The 24274-nt window shown below is 56.0% G+C and overlaps 2 protein-coding genes across 3 annotated transcripts in view; one reads left to right on the plus strand and one right to left on the minus strand.

Moving 5' to 3' along the window:
• The window catches only part of ZNF710 (zinc finger protein 710), a 65513-nt gene extending 61601 nt beyond the window's left edge, over positions 1 to 3912 (plus strand). For both annotated transcript variants that reach the window (XM_044229742.1, XM_044229745.1), the window contains exon 5: positions 1229 to 3912. In XM_044229742.1, the coding sequence (XP_044085677.1) occupies positions 1229 to 1395 (167 nt within the window). In that variant the 3' untranslated portion in view covers positions 1396 to 3912. The remainder of the gene's footprint in view (positions 1 to 1228) is intronic.
• A 1274-nt stretch (positions 3913 to 5186) lies between these two features.
• Positions 5187 to 23382, minus strand: IDH2 (isocitrate dehydrogenase (NADP(+)) 2). The gene is made up of 11 exons (XM_044230015.1): positions 23202 to 23382; positions 13818 to 13909; positions 12594 to 12759; positions 11242 to 11402; positions 11002 to 11145; positions 9402 to 9538; positions 9066 to 9217; positions 6319 to 6431; positions 6069 to 6166; positions 5882 to 5974; positions 5187 to 5503 (listed from the first exon to the last, which is right to left on the minus strand). Exons 1-11 carry the CDS (start codon positions 23314 to 23316, stop codon positions 5419 to 5421), a joined length of 1356 nt encoding a protein of 451 aa, XP_044085950.1. The 5' UTR covers positions 23317 to 23382; the 3' UTR covers positions 5187 to 5418.
• Positions 23383 to 24274: the final 892 nt, after the last annotated feature.

A 24274-nucleotide genomic window follows, 5' to 3' on the forward strand; every position in this document is an offset into this window, starting at 1 on the left:
TCTAGGGAAACTGCTTGCCATCATACCATGCACATCCTAGCGCCCCCCGCAGCAAAGAATTCTGGCCCCAAATGTTAATAGTGCCAAAACCCTGCCTTAGACTTGTTAGGGCCACCCCCTTGACCGGGGTCTGTTTGTCCCCAAAACACATCACTTCTCCTAGGTGCACTGGGACTCAGCCACAGTCCTTGCCAGCCAGCTTCGCAGGGTCCCCAGATCATACCCCGGGCTTCCCTCCCTCCCTCTGATGGAAGGCAGCCCCGGGCCGCCCTGTGGAGCTTTCCATCTGGCTTTTGTTCTGACGCTAAGAACTTTTTTTTTTTTTTTTTAAGATTTTATTTATTTATCTGACAGAGAGAGATCACAAGTAGGCAGAGAGTCAGGCAGAGAGAGAGAGAGATGAGGAAGCAGGCTCCCTGCTGAGCAGAGAGCCCGACGCGGGACTCGATCCCAGGACCCTGAGATCATGACCTGAGCCGAAGGCAGCGGCTTAACCCACTGAGCCACCCAGGCGCCCAAGAACTTTATAGTAAGATTTCAAATTGACTAAATTACAAGAGGCCTCTTCGAGTTTTTGCCTCGTGCATCTCTTTTGACCTACCTTGGGTGTTTGTCCTTGAAGAGAAAGGGCCAGGGAGACCACTGGGCAGAGCCGGTTTAAAGCACTAAGGCTGGTAGGAAGCTAGAGGTTAGAAAGGGCTCTCTCCGGCCATTTGAGGCAGAGCAGCAGAGTGGATCAAAAAAAAAAAAACAACAACAACAGCTGGGTGCCCTTTGGCAAGTTGATTAACCTCTCTGAACTTCCTTTTGGCCTCCTCCATGGGATTGCTGTGCGTGTTCAGGAGACAGTGTTTGGAAAGTTCCAGGTATGCAGTAGGGGCTAAATGCGTGTATAAACATGATGTAGAGCCGCAGGCTTTCATGTGGCTAAGGGGACCAATGCAAAACACTGCAGAGGATGCGTAGGAGGGCAAACGAGAGTTCAAGGCCAAGCCTGCACTGCTCTCCCTTCCCCACACCTCCCTTCCCACCTTCAGCGCTCAGGTCTGGTGACACATCTGAGAAGCCTGGGGCTTCCTGGCACAGGAAGGAAGAGAAGCCGTGGAGAATCCTCTGGAAGCAATGACTAGGAAGCCCTTTCTTGACAAAGGCCCTCAGTGTCCGTGTAGAAGTGACTGGCTCTTCCCGGGAGGCGGCCTCCGGGCCTAACTGTGCTCCTGTCTTGCAGACCCCATGATGGAGCTGACGGGCACTGACCCCTCCGAGCTCGACAGCCAGCAGGAGATGGAGGACTTCGAGAACGCCTACGCCTACGCCGGTGTGGATAGCAGCGCCGAGGCCAGCGTCCTCACCGAACAGGCCATGAAGGAGATGGCCTACTACAACGTGCTATAGCACAAGCTGGGCCGTCCGGGGGGGGCGGGGAGGGCAGGGATGTGGGGGGAGACCCATGTGCTGCGGGCCACCCCTCCCGTAGCGGAGAAGCTACTGCCCCACTGTCCTAAGCCCTCCTCCCCTCCCACCGAGTCGTTTGCACCACTAGGGACTTGTAGACCAAATGGAGACTGTACTGGCCTCAGCTGTGACCCAGGCACAGGCCCCAGGCATCTGGGGAAGGAAGGAGAACACAGGGGGCCCAGCTCTGGGTCGCCCTGGCCTGCTGCTGTGGGAGAGTGGGAAAAATGCTGGCAGGGGCCATATGGGGCCAAGACACTAGGGCCCAGGTCCTCAGGTCTGTCCAGGCCCCACAGAGCTGGGGCAGCGGTGTGGGCGGGGCCTCCTGATAGCTCCTCAGGGGTCCTGGCACTGGAGGAAGACAGAACTTGAGCCTGGCCTTGTTTCCTTTCCCCACCAACTCCTGCCTCTAGGGATGTCTGAGCTCCTGGGCTGGTCAGCACTGCCCGCCCCACCCCCGCCCTATTCCCCCACCAGGCCCTGGGCTGGGAACCGCCCAGGCCCCAGAGCCCCCTTCCCCACCCCATCCGTCAACAGCCAGGCAGGACCCCCTGCCTTCTACCTCCTGGTGCCTCCCACGCTCTCCGGAGCCAGGCATGCATGCAGCCCGGTCCTGGCCTCAGGAAAGCGGGGTATAGCCCAGCCCCCAGCCGGTGTCCTCCCCAGCCAACACCCTGAAGGCCCCCACCTTCCAGCAGTTTGAAAGTGGGTGTCCCTAAAGTAGATTTCAGCAGTTGTCATCCAGTTCCTTGCTGAACGGGTCACTGCACCAGGGTCCCCCGACCTTGAGCAGAGCAGGGACGTGCCTTTGGCTGGGCACTTGCTAAGCAGACGGAGGCCCCTCGAATGAGGGGCAGGGGGCCGAGAGGGGCTGTCCTCAGAGGCGGCCCAGGACCACCTTGGGGGTGGCTGGGGTGCTGTATTATTGACAAGTATCCGTGTTGAGGAAGCAGGACAGCCAAGAGTCAACAGGTTCCCAAGAAGAGCCACTTAGTCAAAAAGAAAATGAAGACCATAGAGGGAAAAAAAATTTTTTTTGAGCAAATGGGGTATTTTGAAGGTAATTTATTTTGTTTTCCTTTCCACTTCTGTATAGCCTGTTCTTTTCTGATGGAGATCATTTTCTTTTTCCAAACGGAAGCTCCCTCGTGTGCTGTGCGTGCTTCGTGCCTGCCCAACCTCGAGCGGGCAGCTGGCGGGGCAGGGCTCAGGCGCAGAGGGGACGGGCTGCCGGCAGGGAGCCTCGGGGCCGGGGCAGGAGGCGGGAGGCCGAACCGGGCAGGCCCTTGGCCCCTGCCCGGCCCCTCCAGCCAGTGACTCGCACGGCACCAGTGGCGGGAGCCACTTGGTTCTGCTCAGCTGGCGGCTCGCTCCCTCGCTTGCCGGCTCTCCTGGCCTCTGTCCCCAGGCCAGCTCCCGCCCCGGGAACTGAAGACAGGCCGCCCGGGGCATGAAGTAGCACATTCAGGAACCGCTAGGGCACCCGGACTCCTGCCCGCTCGCCTCCCGAGGCCTCGGTGGGGAGGGGCAGGCGGGGCTGTCCCCAAAGGCGCGGAGGTGAAGCCACCAGCTTCAGCCCGGAAACCAGGAAAGGAGGGGTAACAGCCGGCGTGGACGGGAGGACCAGCCGGAAATGCAGCTGCCCCCAAAGCTGTATCCTTAGTGAAGGACCAAGCCAGGCTTCAGGGTGGCTGTGATCAGGACTGAGGGAGGACAAGGTGGCCTCGGGAGCAGGCAGCCAAGTGCCCCTTCCTTCTCTGCTAAACCTCCCGCTAAGAGGCAGCAGACAAGAGAGCTGGGGGCTCACGGGAGCCTTTCCCCTCCAGAACCCCGAGGCCCTTCCCCCGGCCCCCCAGGTGCCCGCCATGATGACCCTCAGGTGGCAGTGACCCCGTCACTGTAGAAGACATTTTCTCCTGCTGAGCAGAAGCCTCACCCCCTGCAAACTACCTCTTCCCACAATGTCTTTCTCCCCTGGTACCAAAAAGAACCCTGTACCTCCTCGTCCTCCTCCTCTTTCCTGCCAGTGCAGTGGCCTTGGTCATGGAAACCCAAGGGAGAAGGTCTGCCCCCAGGGTGGGGCTGTCCTTTCCTCCCCCAGCCCTGCCATCAGCACCGGCCCTCTGCGAGGTTCGATACTTGAACGCCCCCCTGCCCTGTGCCTTGGACCCGGGCAAAGCGAAGAGAAGAAAACAGCACAACTCACACACCGGAGCTGGGGGTGGTCTCGGCAAGGCTCCTGTTCTCACCCCTCCCTCGACCTTTCAAGAGAGGCACCTGCGCGGCCTCTTGGGTGACTTGGAAACTCCTGGACAAATTCCATCCTAACTTATTTTGACGTGTATACAAACCACCTGTTTAGAAATTCCACTTGTGCAAAGCCCTACTGTGTTTTTATGTTCCTGTTTAAAAGAGAAGTTTACTTAGCAATAATTATAAATAAATGAATATTCTTTAGCGAGGTGACTGTGAGTGCTTCTTCCCCTGGTTCTTGAGGACTCGGTCCTCCCTCCCCCACAAGGAGCCCACAACAAGGCTTCCCAAACCCCGCACAGCAGGGGGATCTCTCTCCAAGGAGGGGAGGAAACCCAGACCATCCTTTGCCTCATTGGGGATGGCCACCTGCAAGGGCCAGGTGCCTACTGGGAGCTGCTCCCAGAGCCCCCCAAGAGCCCAGGGCCCAGGCCCCAGAATTCCCACCACCTGCAGAGGAAAGCCACTTTCCCTCCGGTCCCACCAACGGGGCACCAGGACCGAAGCCAGCTCACGATGCCAGACTGCACTCGGAGGCTGCCAGCTCCTTGTGATGGGCATGAAAGGGCCGGAAACCTTGCGCTTTGCCCCAGGAGATGGGCCTCTGCGGAGCTAGCACACCAGCTTTCCTCCTACAGCCCCGGGAAGTTCCGTGGTATTGGCGAAGGGAGTAAGTAGTCCCTCGACCAGATGGAGGCCACCGGAGCGAGTGGGGGCTAAAGCCCATCTCCAGGCTCCCAAGGTCCCAACTGTCCAGTGTCAGGAGCCAGGAGAGTCCCCCCGAGACTGGGGAAATGGACTTAGGGTTGCCACATATATATTGTAGCAAGTGAAAGGGACCAGACACCAAGTCGAATGCAATCCCTGCATGAAAGCCAGCCCTTCCGACGGATCTCTCCAGCTTTACAGCAACTTGATAATCTTACCTTTCCGGTTTTGCCAAAGAACAGTGAAGATGAACCTGAGTCTGGGACCCAGTGGTCTAGACTGCGTGGGCACCCCCCCAGTCCGGGTCCGAGCCCCAAGCCCCAGGCAGTCGTGGAGGGGACGTAGGGGCAGCTGCTGTGTGTGGGATCCATTTTGAAGACCAAGAAAAGGCCACAGAAAGAGGTCGGGAGATGTTGAGGTTTGGACCAACAAAATAAAAAACCAAAATCTCACAGGAAGTGATGGCAATCCCAAAGCAGAGACAGAGAGGAGGGTACAGTAACAGGATTGTGCGAGGTCATTCCAGGGAGCCCACAGGCCTGCACGCCCCGAGTCCCAGCGGCTCGTCAGGTAGCTCTGAGGGAACTCAGGACGCTCATGCTGCTGCCTGTCCCCTCCCCTCCAGGTGGCCCTTGACAGATGGAGGCCCGGGACACAGGTCTGCAGGGTCCCAGTCTGTCCTGGGTACAACCTACCAGCCCTGGAGGCCCTCTGTCTCCGGGGCCCGGGCTGGGCGGCCTCCTTCCCCCGGGCACAAACACAGCAGCCGATTTTTGTGAAGAGCTGTTTTAGTAGCTAAATGTGGCACCGTGTGTTCCAAGGGCAATATAAATTACAGTATGCAAAACACACTGACGGGCTGAGGTAAAACACGCTGTTCCCTCACATCACCATGAGGCGAAACACAAAGATATTAAAAACATTTTGCTTATAAAAAATGTCCCCTAGAAAGGCGGGGGGGGGGTGTCACTCGGCGGCCAGCTCGGCCCAGCCCAGCCCCCACTAGTGGCCCAGAGCCTTGTCCAGGTTGTTCTTGATGGTGTCCAGGAAGTCGGAGGTGTTCAGGAAGTGCTCATTCAGCTTCACACTGCCGAGAGAACACGGTTCGAGTGAGGAACAGGTCCCGCCAGGCCTTCCGGGGCAGAGCTGGGGCTCAGGAACCTTGGGGGGGTGCTGCCCTCCCGGGGCCCACAGGAAGCAGCACACCCAGGCCGCCTGTCCGGCTGCCTAGAGCCCACCGCGGCCTGGAGTTGCGCAGGCGCTGTCCGGAAGGGGAGGGCAAAGCCCGAGCCACTAGGGATAGGGACAAACTCACGGGGCCTCAGGACGGCGGACCTGTCCCACCTCGGGCCCTTGGCAGCGAAGCCCATCCCAGAAGCAGCCTCCAAGAGGAGCCTCAGGCTTCTCACCACCCAGCCCTGAGGTCCCCGAAGGCCAGCCCCACCCTCTGCCACAGGCCACTCACTTGCTGAGGCCGTGGATGCAGCCCGCCAGGTCCTTGGTCATGGCTCCGCTCTCCACCGTCTGGACACACACTTTCTCCAGGGTCTGTGCAAACCTGCAGGCGGTGGGGCAGAGTGAGGCCCCAGCTTACAGAGCCCGGGCCGGGACCCTGCCCTGGGCCAGCCCAGGCCCCCTCCCGCTCCGCTCACCTGATGAGGTCCTGGTTCCCGTCCAGCTTCCCCCGGTGCTCCAGGCCACGAGTCCAGGCAAAGATGCTGGCAATGGGGTTCGTGCTGGTAGGCCGGCCCTGGGTGGGGGGAGGCAGGGGTCACAGAGGGCTCAGGAGCCAAAGCAGCTGACAAGGGGGCCGCCTGGATGCAGGTGCCTGCTCCCAGACTGACTAGCCAGCCCCAGCTTCCCTGGGGTAGAAGCGCGTGCGACCACAGTCTTCCCACTCACTTTCTGGTGCTCCCGGTAGTGGCGGGTGACCGTTCCATGAGCAGCCTCGGCCTCGATGGTCTTCCCGTCTGGGCAGACCAGCACAGACGTCATCAGGCCGAGGGAGCCAAAGCCTGTGGATGGGAAAGGCCCTCCTTTCAGTGCCAACACCACTCCGAAGACCACTGGGTTGAGCCCACCTGCCCTCCTGCTTGGGAGCTGCCTCTCAGCTCAGGACCCCCGACGGCGCCTGGGAGGAGGCCCCCGTTTCGGGCTTGTCTACCCTTGTCGTGGGTCTCCGGAGCCCCGCACAGGGCAGCGGGATGAACATCAGCCTGTGAACATCCATCTGTGTCCCCGCCACCAGATGTCCCCGAGCCTGTGGCCCCCAGGGCCCCAGACCCCAAGAGTTCCGTCCCCCCACCCCCTCCAGCCTGGCTCATAACCAAACAGCCCGTTCAAGCAGAGAGCAGACGACTGCATAACCATAACTTTTATCCACTGCTCTTTTAGGTGACTTGAAACTGGAGACTTATTTCCAAATCTCCCCAAATCCAGATGTCAACCGTTCCTATGGTCAAGGTCTCCTGGGGTTCAAAAGCACCCCGTGGCACCAAAATAAGAATTCTAAGTCCCAAGAATTAGAAAAAAGTGAAAAAAAATTTTTTTATTGGGGCGCCTAGGTGGCTCAGTGGGTTAAAGCCTCTGCCTTCAGCTCAGGTCATGGTCCCAGGGTCCTGGGATCGAGCCCCGCGTCGGGCTCTCTGCTTGGCAGGGAGCCTGCTTCCTCCTCTCTCTCTGCCTGCCTCTCTGCCTACTTGTGATCTCTGTCAAAAAATAAATAAGAGTGAATGCCAAAAACTTATTAAAAAAAATTTTTTTTATTAATTTTATTTGTCAGAGAGAGAGCTAGCGAGAATGCACGCACAAGCAGGGGGAGCGCCAGGCGGAGGGAGAAGCAGATTCCCTGCTGAGGAGGGAGCACAATGCAGGACTCCATCACGGACCCAGAGATCACATCCTGAGCTGAAGGCAGATGCTTAACTGACTGAGCGACCCAGGCGTCCCAAAAAAGTGAAAAACTTCTTTAAGAAAACAAGTTGTCTAAGGGGCACCTGGATGGATCAGTCAGTTAGGAGTCTGCCTTCGGCTCAGATCATGATCCTGGGGTCCTGGGATCGAGCCCCATGTTGGTCCCTCTGCTTATTGGGGAGCCTGCTTCTCCCTCTCCCCCTACTCAACCCCATGCCCATCCCACTTGTATTCTCTCACTTTCTCTCAAATAAATAAATTAGTAAAAAACTTTTTTAAGGGCGCCTGGGTGGCTCAGTGGGTTAAGCCGCTGCCTTCGGCTCAGGTCATGATCTCAGGGTCCTGGGATCGAGTCCCACATCGGGCTCTCTGCTCAGCAGGGGGCCTGCTTTCCTTCCTCTCTCTGCCTGCCTCTCTGCCTACTTGTCCTACTTGTGATTTCTCCCTGTCAAATAAATAAATAAAATCTTTAAAAAAAAAACTTTTTTAAGATTTTATTTATTGGACAGAGACAGCAAGAGAGAGAAAGCACAAGCTGGGGGAGAAGCAGAGGGAGAGGGAGAAACAGGCTCTCCACTGAGCAGGGCTTAACGACTGAGCACCCAGGTGCCCCAATAAATAAAATCTTTAAAAAAAAAAAAGGCGAGGTGGGGGCACCTGGGTGGCTCAATGAGTTAAACCTCTGCCTTCAGTTCAGGTCATGATCTCAGGGTTCTGGGATCGAGCCCCGTATAGGGCTCTCTGCTCAGCAGGGAGCCTGCTTCCTCCTCCCCCTCTGCCTGCCTCTCTCTTTGTGATCTCTCTCTCTCTGTCAAATAAATAAATAAATAAAATCTTTAAAAAAAAAAAAAAAGGAAAAGGGAATTAGTTGTCTAAGAATGTCTGGCTGGGGGGGAGGGTGTCTCTTCTCCGTGTTTACTGGACCCTCACACTCACCAATTCCTTATTACTTAAGGGTAACTTTCCTGCCTTTCTCTTGTCTGCTAAGTCTTTTCATCCTTCTGCACTTACTGAAATAATAAAGCCAAAGGTTTTTCTAAAACATCGGGCCCTAGGCTTTTTCATCACAACCTGGGTGGAGTTCACTTTCCTCCTTATCAGGAGCTAGACTTCAGCCCATCTCTTGAAACCCTGCTTCTCCCCCCTCTGTACTTCCCCCGCTGTCAACTCCCACAGCCTTTCCAGCTCTCCTTCCCAACAGGACCGGGCTAGTTCTCAGGCTACCTAGCTGACCGCCTCGTTCACACTCCTGCTGCAATCCAATTTGTCTCCTAAGACACTCTAGAGCTTGGGGCTTTGCCACCTTCCCCAATACTACTCTGCACCCAACAGATTTACTGTGCAAAATGAATTTTCTGTGCCGCAAAAAGCACCCGGTTGTGCTCAATCCCATTTTTCTCTCAGAGCCAACCCTAGCCCAAACCCGGAGCCACAGTCACCTGGCCTATGGACAGGGACAACCTCAAAGCTGACACACCTAGCCCTTTAGAACTTGAATTCCTATGTCCTCTCTTCTCTGTTAACAGTAGCCTTTGTAATGCACTAGTCCAAACCTAATTTGGGAAGCCTTCCTCCCTCAGATGTCAGAGAGTTTCTGCCCCCTGCTGTCCACGGGAAACCCTGCAACGAGCCAGCGGGCCACGCTAGAGAAGTTCTCTACGAAAAGGGTCTGAAAAATCCCGCAGCCAGAGAAGACCAACAACCCACCCCCTCGGGGAACGATGCTCCCAGCGTACCCTGCGCCAGGATGTCCGACTGCACATCTCCGTCATAGTTCTTGCAGGCCCACACGAAGCCGCCCGAAGACTTGAGGACCTGAGCCACCATGTCATCAATGAGCCGGTGCTCATACCAGATCTTATTCTTGTCGAAGTCAGTCTTGTAGTGCCTGGGAGCAAAAGGGCCTGTTGTGCGGAGAGGGCGGGAGGCTGACAGGTTGGGGCTCTCCCCCAAAGCTCAGAGCTGAACCAAATGCACCAGGACAGTGGCCCCCACCCCCGTAGGCTGGGCTAGGGGGACAGGCAAGAAAGGCTGTGGAACCCTTAGGGAGCAATAAAGCGAGAGGCTATTACTTCTCAAAGATCTCCTGGAAGATGTCCTTGAAGCGCCCGTCGTAGGCTTTCAGGATGGTGTTCTTGGTGCTCATGTAGAGCGGCCACTTCTTCTGGATGGCGTACTGGAAGCAGCTGTGTGCGAAACCCGAGATGGACTGCGGGGGGAGAGAGAGAGGTCCCTCGTGTGCTCCCCAGCCTGGGGACCGCCAGCCCTTTCTGGTCGCTGGGCACCAGGTCTGACCCCTGGAATGGCATCCCTTCCCTCCACACCACCCGCCCTGACACCCTGGAGGGAGCCGCAGCTGTTTCTACTGGCCCAGCAGCCTCCTCCCAACTTCTGGGAGAAAGCAGCCCCTCAAGTTTGCTTTGGGAAACTACCCTCCTTTCCCCAGTTCTTCGACCATATGGCTGGGGTGGGTCTCATTCCCCCATTCCCCCTCCCACCTGCCTGCCTCTAGAGTGTACCGGTGTCCGGGTTCATCCTCTCTGAGCCCTCCATGCCTGGCTCGGAGGTGGTCCTGGGACCAGGCCTGGCACTCTTGCCAGAACCATGAACAACAAGGCCCTTTTCTGACAGGGCAACGAAGCTGGCAGGGGATAAGCCTGGGGTTCCTTGTGGCCACTTCCTCACAGCCAGAGAATGAGGGCAACCGCGGAAGACATGAAAGCCAAGAGTTGGGGAAGGGAAAAATGTTTATCCAGTTGGCTAAACCAACCATGCTGCCAATTAACGTGCCCTCGGGAGGGGGTCGGAGAAGGAGCACAGGAGGTCGGGGTGCCAGGAGAAGGAGCACAGAAAGTTGGGGTGTCAGAAGAAGCACAGGAGGTCGGGGTGTCGGGAGAAGGAGCACAGGAGGTCGGGGGGTCGGAGAAGGAGCACAGGAGGTCGGGGTGTCGGGAGAAGGAGCACAGGAGGTCGGGGTGTCGGGAGAAGGAGCACAGGAGGTCGGGGGGTCGGAGAAGGAGCACAGGAGGTCGGGGGGTCGGAGAAGGAGCACAGGAGGTCGGGGGTCGGAGAAGGAGCACAGGAGGTCGGGGTGTCGGGAGAAGGAGCACAGGAGGTCGGGGTGTCGGAGAAGGAGCACAGGAGGTCGGGGGTCGGAGAAGGAGCACAGGAGGTCGGGGTGTCGGGAGAAGGAGCACAGGAGGTCGGGGTGTCGGGAGAAGGAGCACAGGAGGTCGAGGGGTCGGAGAAGGAGCACAGGAGGTCGGGGGGTCGGAGAAGGAGCACAGGAGGTCGGGGGTCGGAGAAGGAGCACAGGAGGTCGGGGTGTCGGGAGAAGGAGCACAGGAGTTCGGGGTGTTGGGAGAAGGAGCACAGGAGGTCGGGGTGTCGGGAGAAGGAGCACAGGAGGTCGGGGTGTCGGAGAAGGAGCACAGGAGGTCGGGGGTCGGAGAAGGAGCACAGAGAGTCAGGGAGCGGGCAGCTCGCCAATCAGGAGTCTTCCCGCCCACTCTGCCCCAGGCACACTGCGGGCTCCCCTGAACGTGTCCTGGTTGCATCTGCTCACAGGCCTCAGACCTGCCTCAGCCACGGACGCAGGGGGAGTGAGAACCCACAGTCTGCAGCATCCAGGCTCGGGGAGGGGCGCGCTCAGGAGCCGCCCGGGGGCCTCACCTCGTCGGTATTGTACATGCCCATCCCCACGCCGCCGCCGGGGAAGTTGTACACCTCCCACTCCTTCGTGCCACTGCCGTCCTTCGGGGAGAAGACGATCTTAAACGTGCCGGCCCGGTCCACCACAAAGTCCGTGGCCTTGTACTACGGAGACGAGAGCGCGGCTCAGGCCGGGGGGGGGGGGGTGGGTCCGGGTGAGGGTGCCCCGGCCAGGGCGAGCCCACCCTCGCCGGCACCCACCTGGTCGCCGTGGGCGTGCCTGCCGATGGTGATGGGCTTGGTCCAGCCCGGGACCAGGCGGGGGATGTTTTTGCAAATGATGGGTTCCCGGAAGACGGTCCCCCCGAGGATGTTCCGAATGGTCCCGTTGGGACTCTTCCACATCTTCTTCAGCTTGAACTCTGTGAGGACAGAGTCAAAGTGGCCCCGCTGCAGCCCCCACCTTCCAACCAAAATCCGAACCCTCAGCAAGAACGCAGCCAGACGGGAGCCCTGGAAGTCGGCCCGGGGCTGTCTGGGATTCGAATGTGCAGGCTGTGGGATCAGATTTCTTGGCTTCTGGGTCTAACTCCACCACCTCAAACTGTGAATTTTATGCAAGTGGCTTAACCTGAGCTGAAAAATGAAATGACTGCTAAAACACTTAGCCTTTGGGCAATTCAATAAACTTAGAAATGGCTAGCGTCTGCCGTTTTTCCCACATCACGCTCAGACGCGGCAGCACCTGGCCGCACTGCAGACGTGCCGTTCCAGCCACCGGGTCCAGCCCGCATTACTGAGAGGGTGACCCCCTACTTCCTCGTCCACAAAACAGGGATGCATAAATCCCAGGACTCCGGAGAAGTGAGAGAAAAACTGCAAAAAGAGCTTCACACGAAGATGATTCCAACAGCCTATGGTCAGGTTCCACCTGAAAGACAGGAGGCGCTCTGGGGCATTTGGAAATGGGCCTTGAATGCCTTCTCCCAGAGCCCTCACACTGCAGGACGTAGCAACAGAGAAAGAGTTCTGCAAACCCCCACGCCACTCTTTCTCAAATTTTCCAAACCTGGCCCCTCTGTCCACACAATGGTCCCTGAGTTCATGGAACCCTTGAAAGTGGATCCCAGAACCAGGGCCCAGCAGCCAGTCCAAGCCTAGTGAGGGCAGCTCTCTGAGACCCTTCCCCGGCCACAGGGCTGTGGTGCCAAGGCAGTGGAGAGATACAAGCCAGAGAGAGAGCCCTGAGGCTCTCAAGGACACATGCCTGACACAGAGCACTCTGCTGGACAGGGGTGGCCCCAGTGTCTACGTAAACCTGCCTGTGGAACAGTCTAGAAGGCCAGAGGGGCAGGCTGCCCAGAGAGTCTGTCCTTACTATAACAGCATCAGCATGAACTTCCTCCTCGCTGTCGCCAAGGTCCCCTAGCCCGGCCAGAGCCACACAGCACAGCACAAACCCCACCGGCCTGGGAGCACCACCCCGCCCCGCCTCATCTGCAGGAACCCCTAGGGCTCCCCTATCCCCCCGGCTGTCGCAGGGAGATCGGGCTCATGGCACAGCCATGGCACAGCCCCCACTGCCCCGCCCCACCCACTCCACACCCTCACACCTTCCACACGGGCCTCATCGGGGGTGATGGTGGCACACTTGACGGCCACACTGTACTTCTGGGTGGCCAACGCCGAGTCTATGGTGACCTGGTCGTTGGTCTGGTCACGGTGCGGGAGCCCCAGATCGAAATACTTGAGCTGGACGTCCACATGGGGTAGGATGAGCTAGGGACAGATGACCAGGGCAAGGCATCAGTGTGTGTGTGTCTCAGGAGCTTGTGAGGGCCATAGCACAGGACACCCCGGAAGGGCAGGGATGAGAGAAGGGGGCAGCATGGCGGGGGCGGGGGGGCGGGGGAGGATCAGCCATTCCTCAGAGGGGCCAGGCGGAAGCTGTCAGGATGCCAGGGTCTCTGGAAAGAGGCCAGCGGACCAGGCTGCAGCCCCTCAGAGGGCCCCGCCCCTAGCATGGCCCACCAACTCGAGATGAATCTAGATTTCTCCGTACAATGGGTTCCCTCTTCTTCCCCATTCAGAAGTGGCCATTCTCGGGGCGCCTGGGTGGCTCAGTGGGTTAAGCCGCTGCCTTCGGCTCAGGTCATGATCTCAGGGTCCTGGGATCGAGTCCCGCATCGGGCTCTCTGCTCAGCAGGGAGCCTGCTTCCCTCTCTCTCTCTCTGCCTGCCTCTCTGCCTACTTGTGATTTCTCTCTGTCAAATAAATAAATAAAATCTTTAAAAAAAAAAAAAAAAAAGAAGTGGCCATTCTCGACCTTTTTCTTATGGACACACACACAATACAGGACGGGGGTCTTTCCATGGACAACAAGCTCTCCAGGCAGATCCAGACCACGAGACCCTGGAGAAGCCCGGCAGCCACGGGGGGAGCCATCCGCCATGATGGCTCAGACCCACTGCGTCAGGACACACCGCAGCCCCGACCCCAGATAACGTCCCTGAACCGCTCAGGAAAGGTGAGCACGCCACCCTGCTCTTTCCACAGCCCATCGGACTGTGGGACATCAAGACGGACACCATACAGGATAGGCCTTGAGCGTGCACCCCCATTCTGGAAAACACGCGGGCTTCGGCACCGGCCCTGGCACAAGACAAATGGCCCCTGCCCGACGTCGTGAGAACCATGCATGGGGTGGACGTGACAGCAGGGTGGATGGAAGGATGGAAACGGGGCTGCGGCTGCCCACCAGGGTGGCAGGTGAGCCCCGGGGGCGGTCACAGGGATGAGGGGCCGTGCGGAGAGTCACCCGCTGTGGGAGGGGCTACCTTCTCCTTGATGAACTGCCAGATGATCCGGGTCATCTCGTCGCCGTCCATCTCCACCACCGGCTTCGCCACCTTGATCCTCTTGTCGGCATCTGGAACCAGGCACACACAGCGATCACAGCTCTAGGAGGCTCAAGGGGGAGCCCTTCTCCTACCTGGCCGGACTTGCCCTTCACCGAGGAGGGAGTAGTCTCAGCCAGGGCCCCGTTACCCACATTCCCTCCCCCTCTGCAGGAGCAGCTCCCCGGGCACCTGGGGGGCCTGGATTCCCCCGCCCAGGACGGCTGCCCAGAACTGGCCAGCAGGATGCCAGTCTGGCCCATCAGACCCTCTGCCCTGGGATCTGAAGGCAGCAGAGACCAACACAGAGCCTAACAGCCAGCTGGGGTCACCCCATCCAGCAGTAAGTCAGGGAGGGACACCTACGAGCCGCTGCCACCCCGTTCCGTTACACTGCTTGAAGACAACACATCCAGGACTCACACCTTTCGAAATCCATGGAAAGCATAGGCTTAGGGCAACTGGAACAGAACTCAGAATCCTTGAGCCAAGCTGGCTCAGGGAGGCCAGTCCTGTCAGAGAAGCATCTAAGATCCAGGGAGATGGTAGAGGACAAGAGAAGTGGGGGAAGGGGCCTCTTCAAGGAAAGTCTGACTCACGAGACAAATCAACAGTCTGAGCAGTGAATTCCAGAGAAAACTCAAGGAAACCGCCCACCCCCTTCAATCGGTGCAGGCTACCTGGAGGGAGAGCGCGATGAACCTTAGCCTGTAGCAGACAGAGAGGTAGCCTGTTCCAGCACGTCGCTCTGCCCACAGCCGGGGAAGAAGCAGGGCCTCCAGAGTCAGGCAAGCGGGTCTGTGTAAAACCTACAGTCGGGCCTCAGTCAGCAGAAAGCTCAGGCAGCAGGACAGCGGAGAGCGGGACTCTGTCCCCAGCCGCCGCCTCAGCCCTCACTCAGGGCCCACGGACTCTTACGTTGCACACAATCCTTACAGACACTGTTCTGGGTCTTCTGCCTCACCAGAGATTAGACAGCAAGACCCAAGAGGGGACCAGGACGTTCACTTAAAAACGTCAGAAGTGGGCGCCTGGGTGGCTCAGTGGGTTAAGCCGCTGCCTTCGGCTCAGGTCATGATCTCAGGGTCCTGGGATCGAGTCCCGCATCAGGCTCTCTGCTCAGCAGGAAGCCTGCTTCCTCTCTCTCTCTCTGCCTGCCTCTCCGTCTACTTGTGATTTCTCTCTGTCAAATAAATAAATAAAATCTTTTTTTAAATAAATAAATAAATAAATAAATAAAAACGTCAGAAGTGACCACTGCTGGGAGGCTGGCAAGGGAAAGAAATCTCTGAAAAGCAGGCCTGAGACTAAACAAGCAGGACCACCTACACACCTTTAAAACAGAAACGACCCAAACCCCACAACCGCAAGCCTATCACCGTCCGACAACACGCACCAGCGTGTGACTCATGCTGACATCCCCCGCCCACCAAGAAAAAGGTGAATTATGTGCAGCAAAAATGACTCACTTTCCAAAGATGTGCACAGATTTTTTTTAATCTAAAAATAATCTCCCAAGGATATGCAAACAGATTTTTTTTTTTTTAACCTAAAAAGAATGGGAGAGATTATTTAGGAAGAAAAATGAGACCCAGGGAGTGTGGCTTGTGTCAGAAGTCAGACTAGATCCCAGGTCTCTGGTTGAAGAGCAGCTCTGGACACCCTCGTGGGTCACATGCGGAGAAGCAGAGAGCAAACACAGACTCCAAACATTCCGTTCCCTAGAGAACAAGGCAGACGCAGCTGGCTGGCAGCGATCTACCACCCCTTCCAGGACTCGAAGGGGCCTCTGGACCCAAGTTAAAAAATACCTCCACCGTTCTTGGTTGAAAGCTGGAGTATAAAAGGGCTTTAGGACCTGCAGAAAGTCTACTGAGCTGTTGCACAGCCCGCTTAGTTTTTAAGAACATCTCTTATGAGTTAATGTCATGAGAGCGAATGAAGATTTTTTTTTTAACTGTACTGAATCTGCCATAATTATAATCCCAAAGGAGAATTCATCCGGGGCCAGTCCTAAAGGTTTCAGCCTCACCTGGGCTCAAGTTTTGGGTTTCAGACACAGCAACCTGTGGGCCGTGGACACCCTGCACCCAGGGCTCAATGTCAAGATCACACCGGGAAGCCCTCCCTGCTGTGCCGGCAGGTGTCAAATCCTCAGAGAACACAGGGCCCACTTATTTACAACCAGGTGTTAAGTACCTCTTCCTGAAACACTGAGAAAAACCTAACAGTGGCAGACCTCAAGGAGTGAGTATGTAAGGGGAAACCTACAGATGGAGAGAGGGGACAAGCAGGGGCTATTAACAGAGGCAGGAGTGGGGCCCTGCGGGGCTCAGCTGGTTAAGCGCCTGCCTTCGGCTTCAGTCATCTTCCCAGGGTCCTGAGATCGAGCCCCACATCGGGTTCCCTGCTCAGCCGAGACCCTGCTTCTCCCTCTCCCTGTGTCGGCCGCTCCCCTTGCTTGTGCTCTCTCACTTGCTCTGTCAAATAAATAAATAAAATCTTTAAGGGAAAAAAAAAGTCACAAGTAGAGCCTCCCTGAAGGCACACTTGCCAGAGATGGAAGCAGCCATGGAAGGCAAAGCAGCAGAGGCTTGGGGCGCCTGGGTGGCTCAGTCAGTGCAGCATGCAACTCCTGATCTCAAGGTTGTGAGTTCAAGCCCCACACTGGGCATGGAACCTACTTTAAAAAAATAAAATAAAAACCACCAACAATGGGGCACCTGCGTGGCTCAGTGGGTTAAAGCCTCTGCCTTCGGCTCAGGTCATGATCCCAGGGTCTTGGGATCAAGCCCCACGTTGGGCTCTCTACTCAGCAGGGAGCCTGCTTCCCTTCCTTTCTCTCTGCCTACCTGTGATCTCTGTCTGTCAAATAAATAAAATCTTAAAAAAAAAAAACCAACAATTACAAAATCATGAAAAATTTACAAAAAAAAAAAAAAAGACACTGCTCAGGCAGGGTTTCTAAAAATATATTAACTGGTGACCAAGGTTTTAAAGTCAGGTGATTTCAAACAACAATAACAACAAATAACCAATTAATAAATGGGCAAAGGACTTGAATAGGTATTTATTCAAAAATGATATATATATGGGGGGGCACCTGGGTGGCTCAGTGGGTTGAGCCTCTGCTTGGGTCATGATCCCAGGGTCCTCGGATCGAATCCCACATCAGGCTCTCTGCTCGATGGGGAACCTGCTTCTCCCTCTCTCTCTCTGCCTGCCTCTCTGCCTACTTGTGATCTCTCTCTGTGTCAAATAAATAAATAAAATGTTTTTAAAATGATATATAAATGGCCAATAAGCATATGAAAAGTCACCCCACAGCACTAATCATTAGGGAAATACAAATGAAAATCACAATGAGATACCACCTCACACCCACGAGAATGGCTACTATCAAAAAAACACAAACTAACTTAACAAACCTCCCCCAAACAGAAAACAACAGGTGCTGGTGAGGATGTGGAGAAACCAGAATCCTGTGTAAGATAGCTGGTGAGAATGGAAATGTTGCAGCCACTACAGAAAACAGTATGATGGTTCCTCAAAAAATTAAAGATAGAAAAAAAAATTAAGGATAGAATGGTCATATTGTCCAGGGGCCCCCGGGGGCTCAGTTGGTTAAGCATCCAACTCTTGATTTCAGCTCAGGTCATGATCTCAGGGTTGGGAAATGGAGTTGGGGGTGGGGGGGGTACTTGGGCTCTGCTCTGGGCGTGAAGCCTGCTTGGCATTCTCTCTCTCCCTTTCCCTCTGCCCGTCCCCCCTTAAAAAAAAGAAAGAAAGAAAGAAAGAAAAGAACTGCCACACTGTCTAGCAATCCCACTTCTAGATATATATCCAAAATAATTAAAAGCAGGGTCTTAAAGAGATATTTGTTGTATTCACAACAGCCAAGAGGCAGAAGCAACTCAAGTGTTTGTCAAGGAACGAATGGATGAACAAAATGTGACAGGAGCCTTGGAGAGAAGACGACTCTGGAAATAAATCCAGGAAGGTTAAGAGAAATGTCCCTCCAAACGTTAAACAATGTTCCTAATTCCAAGTTTCTCCAAGACTAGGGTCCCCACACTCAAATGTGAATGGACTTGCTCGGAAGCTAAAAAAGGCAGTGCTGCCAAGGTTTCTGACAGCGATGGATGGGATCTGGAGCTAAGTCAACAGCTTTTGCTGCTCAAGTTCTTTAGGTTCAAATTCCACAAAGTCCGTTTCCCCTGGGATGGCCGGCAGACTCAACATGTGGAATACTTACACAGACAGTCAGCACCGCTACATCCCAAACACTTTCAATCCAGCTGCGAGTAACATACGTAAGAGGAAACTTACTAGAAATTAGAAGCAGTAATAAATACGCAAGGAATTAATAACCATACTGCCTACGCTTTTCCCAATTCCTATACCTTACTCAGAAGGTCAACAAATTTCATATGGACTTTTTTTTTAAAGATTTTATTTGACAGAGATCACAAGCAGGCAGAGAGGTGGGCAGAGAGAGAGAGGAGGAAGCAGGCTCCCCGCTGAGCAGAGCTCAATGTGGGCCTCGATCCCAGAACCCTGGGATCGCGACCTAAGTGGAAGGCAGTGGACTATTTTTTAAATGAGTATATAGAGAATGGACTATTCAGCCGTAAAAATTAAGAAAATGCTGACACAAGCTATGACAGGGATAAACCTGGAGCACATTATGAGGACCGAAATAAGCTAGTTACTATATATTATTTATTTATTTATTTGTTTGTTTATTTTTACTTACAGGAGGTACCTAGAGTAGTCAAATTCATAGAAACAGAAAGTGGAACGGAGTGCCAGGAGCTGGGGGAAGGAGGGGGTGGGGCATTGTTGTTTAACGGGTACAGAGTTTCAGTTTTGCAAGATTACAGAGCTCTGGGGATTGGCTGTACAACAACAATGTGAAAATATTTAACACTAGTGAACTGCACTCTTAAAAGCGGTCAAGATGGAGATTGTTGTTGTGTAGTTGTTTACCATGATACAAAATAAGAAATAAGATTTTTTTAAGTTTTTAAAAATTTAAACTCGTGGGGAGTGGGAGGGAGGGACAACCCAGGAGATTTTACATAAAAATCCAGTCTCTTCTTCTTTTTTCTTTTTTTCTTTTTAAAGATTTTATTTATTTATTTGAGAGAAAGAGAGCACAAGCAGGGGGAGTGGCAGAGGGAGAGGGAGAAGCAGGCACTCCTCAGTGAGCAGGAGCCTGACCCGGCATTTCCAGGAACTCCTGGAATGTCACAAGCCAGAGGCAGATGCTCAACCCACTGAACCCCCCAGGCACCCCCCAGTCTCTTCCTGAAGCATGAGTTGCTTTCCCCACACAGAGCTGGCGCTCACCCACAGCTAGGATGGGCTGTGCAGGGGGCACAGCTTCTCCTTCATTCCAGGCCTATCACCTACTCTCCAAGGTCGTGTGCCCCAAGGCATCGGAGTTGGGAGACTTGGTGTGTGGTTCAGCCAATATGGCAGAGACACCCTAGCATCTGTCCCTCTCTGGGAGACAATGATGACAAGTAATCTGAAATCCAAGGAACAGAGCGCATGGGCCTCCCTGACAGCTTCCAAGGGCCAGCCTCCATGCACTACTGCACGCTATCCTCTCCGCCAGAGTGCGGGATGGAATTACAGCAGCCACAGGCAGCCCGGTAGGCCAGTTCTCCTCCCCATCTGGACCGCTAGCACCCAACACTAAGTAAGGATTTCAAAGCCTGTTCCCCAGGTTCAAGATTGGCCTGCCGCTCCAAACTCAAGGCTGAAGGTCTCTCTGTCCCGAGAGAGCCACCGGAAGAGTGAGTGCTTTACCACTTTCCCACCTTGGCTGCGGTCAGCAGAGAAGCTAAGATCTACAAAGGTGAGGGGCTCTTCCTTCAAAAGGCATCGGGAATCCAAGCCCTTCTCACCATCCCCCAGCGCTACTCCCCTCTTTTCTTTTCTCCAACTCCTGCCAGATTAGGACTACAAGCCTCCTACAAAGACCGTGCAGCCAGAGCACTCCTGTTTAATGTAAATCTTCTCAAAACCCTCCAAAACTTCCCCTTGCACTCCAAGTAAAGGTCAAAGCCCTCAGAAATGCAAGGCCCCCCACGAGGCCTGACCTAATCGGTCCCTAACCACCCGTCCTAACTCTGTGTCAGCCTCGGGCACTCCTCCCTCAAACAAAGGTGGTCCCCTCCAGCATGGCCTTGGCACCTGACAACCAAATGGCCTGTTGTTTGCTTCCTTCCCTTAGGACTTCATTCAAGGTCTTTTCCCGCCGTCCCATCCAAACTTTCTTGCACACCTGCCTGGCCGATTTGTTCCCCTCAGCTCGTGTTACTTTACACCACACTAGCCAACTTTGGCCTTGTTTTACTGACTGTCCCCGCATCAGAATTTGGGCTCCCCAAGGGCAGAAATCTTTGCCTCTTACCCCTGGCTCTATCCCCAGCACCGGGCACCGCGCAGGAGAACGCAGTAGTTGTTGAAGTCACAAATTGAAATGTCAGGTCACAGTCAATCTGGTCTGTCCTGCCTTTGCCTCCTGTTGGGATGAAATGCGCTCCGCCCCCCTCCCCTCCCGTCCCCTCCCCCAATCCTGGAATGCACAGCCACAGAGACTGGGGAATTCTCATCAGCAGACTGCACCAGACCATCACAAATACAGTTAAATGCTCTACCACTGAGCTATACCCCAGCCCCTAGACCATCACAAATGTACATGGATGCCATCTCTGCCAGGCAGTGGGTAACTTGCCCTGGAAAAGCTCACACTTTTACACTGTGTTAAAATGTGCAATCCACTGGCATTTTATATTCTTTTAAAGATTTTACTTATTTGAGAGAGATAGAGAGAGAATGAGTGGGGTGAAGGGCAGAGGGAGAAGGAGGTTCCCCACTGAGCTGGGAGCCCGATGCTAGGCTGGATCCCAGGACCCTGAGATCATGACCTGACCCAAAGGCAGGTGCCTAACGGACTGAGCCACCCAGGGGTCCCTGCACTGGCATTTTCAACATGCATTTCCATTAGTGTAAACTCCAGGACAGGTCACAGAGCCTGGCTTCCAGGAACCAGAGGGCAGTGTCCAGCACCTCATACCCTGAATGGAACCAGCGCAACAGGCTTCAACCTCCCAGGGAGGATATGAGGGCTGGCCCCAGGCCTTCTGGAGGATGTTCCTCTAAACCTGCCATGCTTAAACACTCCCACCCAAAATACCTCTGATGGGGCAGCAGTGGTCCTACCTGCTGTGGCTGAAACCAGCTTCAGCAGAGAACACATAATAACTCCACCAGTGGGGGTGCCTGGGTGTCCTAGTGGGTTGGATAATTGCCTTCAGCTCAGGAGTCTGGGGATCAAGTCCCACATCAGGTTCCCCGCTCAGCAGGGGGTCTGCTTCTCCCTCTGACCCTCCCCCCTCTCCTGTTCTCTCTCTCAAATAAATAAAACTTAACAAAACAATAATAAAATCCCTCCACTGGTGGGTCTGCAGAACTTTGAACAATGATGAAGTGACTCCCTGAAATCTAAGAGTGCAGGCAAGTCACCAAGGTCTGAAAAGTTGAGGTAGGGTGAGAAAATCAAGAAGTTCCCAGGTGAGGAGTGGAGGTAAGGCAGGCCAGACAACACCATTCTCCCCGTGAGTGCTTGGGCAGAGCCTACCCTCACTTCCCCCAAAGCCGAGAAAGCCAGCATATGGGAACCACCACCAGCAGTCGCTGGAGGCCTAGGAATTCCAAAACTAGAGCCATGCATGAATTACCGAGCAGCAAAGACACACGAGTGTTTTAGCAAAAAAAAATATATTCTTTCCTTGTCCTCGAGGGGAATGCCAAATCATTCTGTCTCCTGCAGCGTTGCCAGGTAACAAGCTAGCAGAAAGCCTAGTTGGAATCTCTTGTCCAACTCAAATACTACGTATTGGCCCCATTAATAAACCAACGGCTTGGGGACTTCTGGAAAGACCTATGACTAAAAAAGCTTTCTTTCTTACCATCAGTGCAGGGGAGAAATAGGAAGAACCGAAGAATGTCTTTAACTCCCACTCTATTTTGCTCAAGTTGGTACCATATGGGAAACTCCGTTTTGAGGCCTGTGGCCACTTGGAATCTTGAGAGTTGCAAGACGGACTACTTAGAGATAAATCTCAGAAATACAAAAGCAGAAATGCCCCTTTCTTCTTGGCAGGAGAAGGGGGGTGGGCCAGCGATTCCCCCCTCCCCTCCTCAATTCTGGTCAGCTGCTCCCACACTCGTTAAAGATTACCCTACCCTAACAGTAAGGCCAGGCTGCCTGGGCCCCACTCCCTCTTCCTCACTGCCCTGGCTCACTGGGAGGGGGCTGCAGGCCAGGTCGGGAAAGGGGTTTCTGTGGCAACAGGCAAGGGACAGGGCCAAGGGACCCACATTCTCCCTGCCTTTTGTAGCTGGCAATGGAGAGTCACAGTACTGGCCAATGCCCACATGCCACGGGGTTAGGGGTGGGGGGCAGCCGAGGCTGGTAATGGAGGTTCAGGCTAAATCCTGCTTATTCTGACCTGATTACTGTCTTCTCTCCTAAGCGGGACGTTAAGGGTGTCACAGAAGCAGTGAGGAACTATTCAGGAAAGTGGCATTTTTGATGCCGCTGCCCAACCGCCCAGTTGCCCAGGCGGGAGAGAGGAGCGAGCCAAGGAGCAGTGCAGGGGCGGACTGGCGAGAAAGGGCAGGTCGGGCAGCGGAGAGGCCCCGGGACGGAGACTTAAGTGAGACGGGAGCGGAGCGGGGTGGGGCGTGGGGGGTCACCAAACAATAGGGAAAATAAAAAGGACGCTCCTCCAGTTGTCGCGTGAAAGGCTCCAAAAATAGCGGCCGCGGGCCTGACAGTGAGGAGGGATTACCGAGCGCCCGGCTGCAAAGGAAGGGGAAGTGGATGCCTCCTCCCCGCCTTTGTCTGGGCCGGGCCCGCGCCGCGACCCTCGCTCTCACCGGAACACCGGGCCGGGTGCACCCGCCCCCTACTCGCTCGCCTGTCCCCCTCCTGGGGACGCTGGGCAGGCAGGGCGGCAAGATACCCTCCGGGCCCGGGACCCCGCCCGCGCAGGGCCGCAGGACCCGCCGCGCCAGGGCCACCAGTTGCCACCGTCCTTCAAGTCCCCACCCCTGCGCCTGGCGCGGCCAGAGAGCCGGGGGCCGGGGAGCGCGTCGCCGCCCCCCGCTCTTTGTGTGTGTGCCAAGCCCGCCGTCCCCAGCCCCGCGATTGTCCCGACTCGGGCTCCCAGGTCTCCGCCCGGGAGGCCGCCACGTCGCGGTGCCGGGCGCGCGCCCCGCCCGGACCCTCCTCGTGGCACTCACAGTGGCGCCGCGGCTGCTCCTGCAAGTTGGGGCCCGTCGGGGCTGCCGACGCCCAGGCCGGCCCGGAGCCGGAGGCTCTGCAGAGCGAGCGTACGACCCGCAGGTAGCCAGCCATCCCGCCAAGCAGGCCAGACGCGAGCGCCGGTGCTGCCCCCGGCTGCCTGGCTGCGTGCAGCCCAGTCCCGTCCGGCGCCCCGGCGCGGGCAGCGGCGGGGCGGGGCTGCCGGATGCCGCCACGCGATTGGGCCTCTTCGGGGAGGAGGCGGGGCCGGGGCCGGGCCGGGCCGGACTCCTCCGCCCCCCCCCAACCGCGCACGAGCCGGACCCCGCCCCAGCGCCCTGCGCGCGCTTCCCTTGGCGCCAAGGGGCTGCCGCGAGAGGCCGAGAGACCCACCGGGATCCGCGCGCTGGGGCGGGAGCCGAGGGCTTAGGGCCCCTGTCAACGGGGCTAAACCCCTCTCTCCGGGATGCCCTATTTAAACCTGGGTGTCCGTTGCTGACAAATCAGCTTAAACCCCCAAAGTGAGCAAACGCCTTGCGCCCTTCGCCCTTCGCGTCGGCTGGGCTGAAACTCCTTGGCGTGAACCAAGTGCGGGTTCCGCGTTCTTGGACCGAGGCCGCGGGCACGTCGGCTCTCCTCAAGTTCGCGCTCGCGGATACGCCGGTCCCGTCCACGAGTTGTGCAGACCGACTCGAGTCAAGAGCTGAAATCTCTCCTCTGCCTCTCACCAGAAGGTCAAGCTGCTAATCCTCGAAGTCCTTCAGCCCCGCCAGACTCTGTTTTCTCCCGTCCGAAATGGGAATTCCCACAGTGGCCGGGCTGCCAGGAGAGGTGGGTGACATAACGCAAGGAAAAGTGTTGGGGCACACCCTCGGCTCCACGGTTGTGGTCGGTGCTTATCACGATTTATCTGGAAGCGGTCAGGATCCACCCTAGCAAACAGCCCCATCTTTGCCTGTTGGCCTGCAGAAGACAATATGATTGGTTCTGTCACAGGCGACCCAAGTCTCATCGCCCCTGTTCTGGAAATGAGACACCAGCTGGGTCGGGTTTTATGTAGAAAAATCTGACC

The sequence above is a fragment of the Neovison vison genome, chromosome 13, assembly GCF_020171115.1.
Source record: "Neovison vison isolate M4711 chromosome 13, ASM_NN_V1, whole genome shotgun sequence".
Taxonomy (NCBI): Eukaryota; Metazoa; Chordata; class Mammalia; order Carnivora; family Mustelidae; genus Neogale; species Neogale vison.

Excerpts from the sequence above, each read along its gene's own strand:
- IDH2 (XM_044230015.1), bottom strand. The coding sequence starts at position 23,316 with ATGGCTGGCTACCTGCGGGTCGTACGCTCGCTCTGCAGAGCCTCCGGC. Across the intron at positions 9,218-9,401 it reads TTCCAGGAGATCTTTGAGAA|GCACTACAAGACTGACTTCG; the intron begins GTAATAGCCTCT and ends TTTTGCTCCCAG. Across the intron at positions 5,504-5,881 it reads TGCATCCACGGCCTCAGCAA|TGTGAAGCTGAATGAGCACT; the intron begins GTGAGTGGCCTG and ends TTCTCTCGGCAG.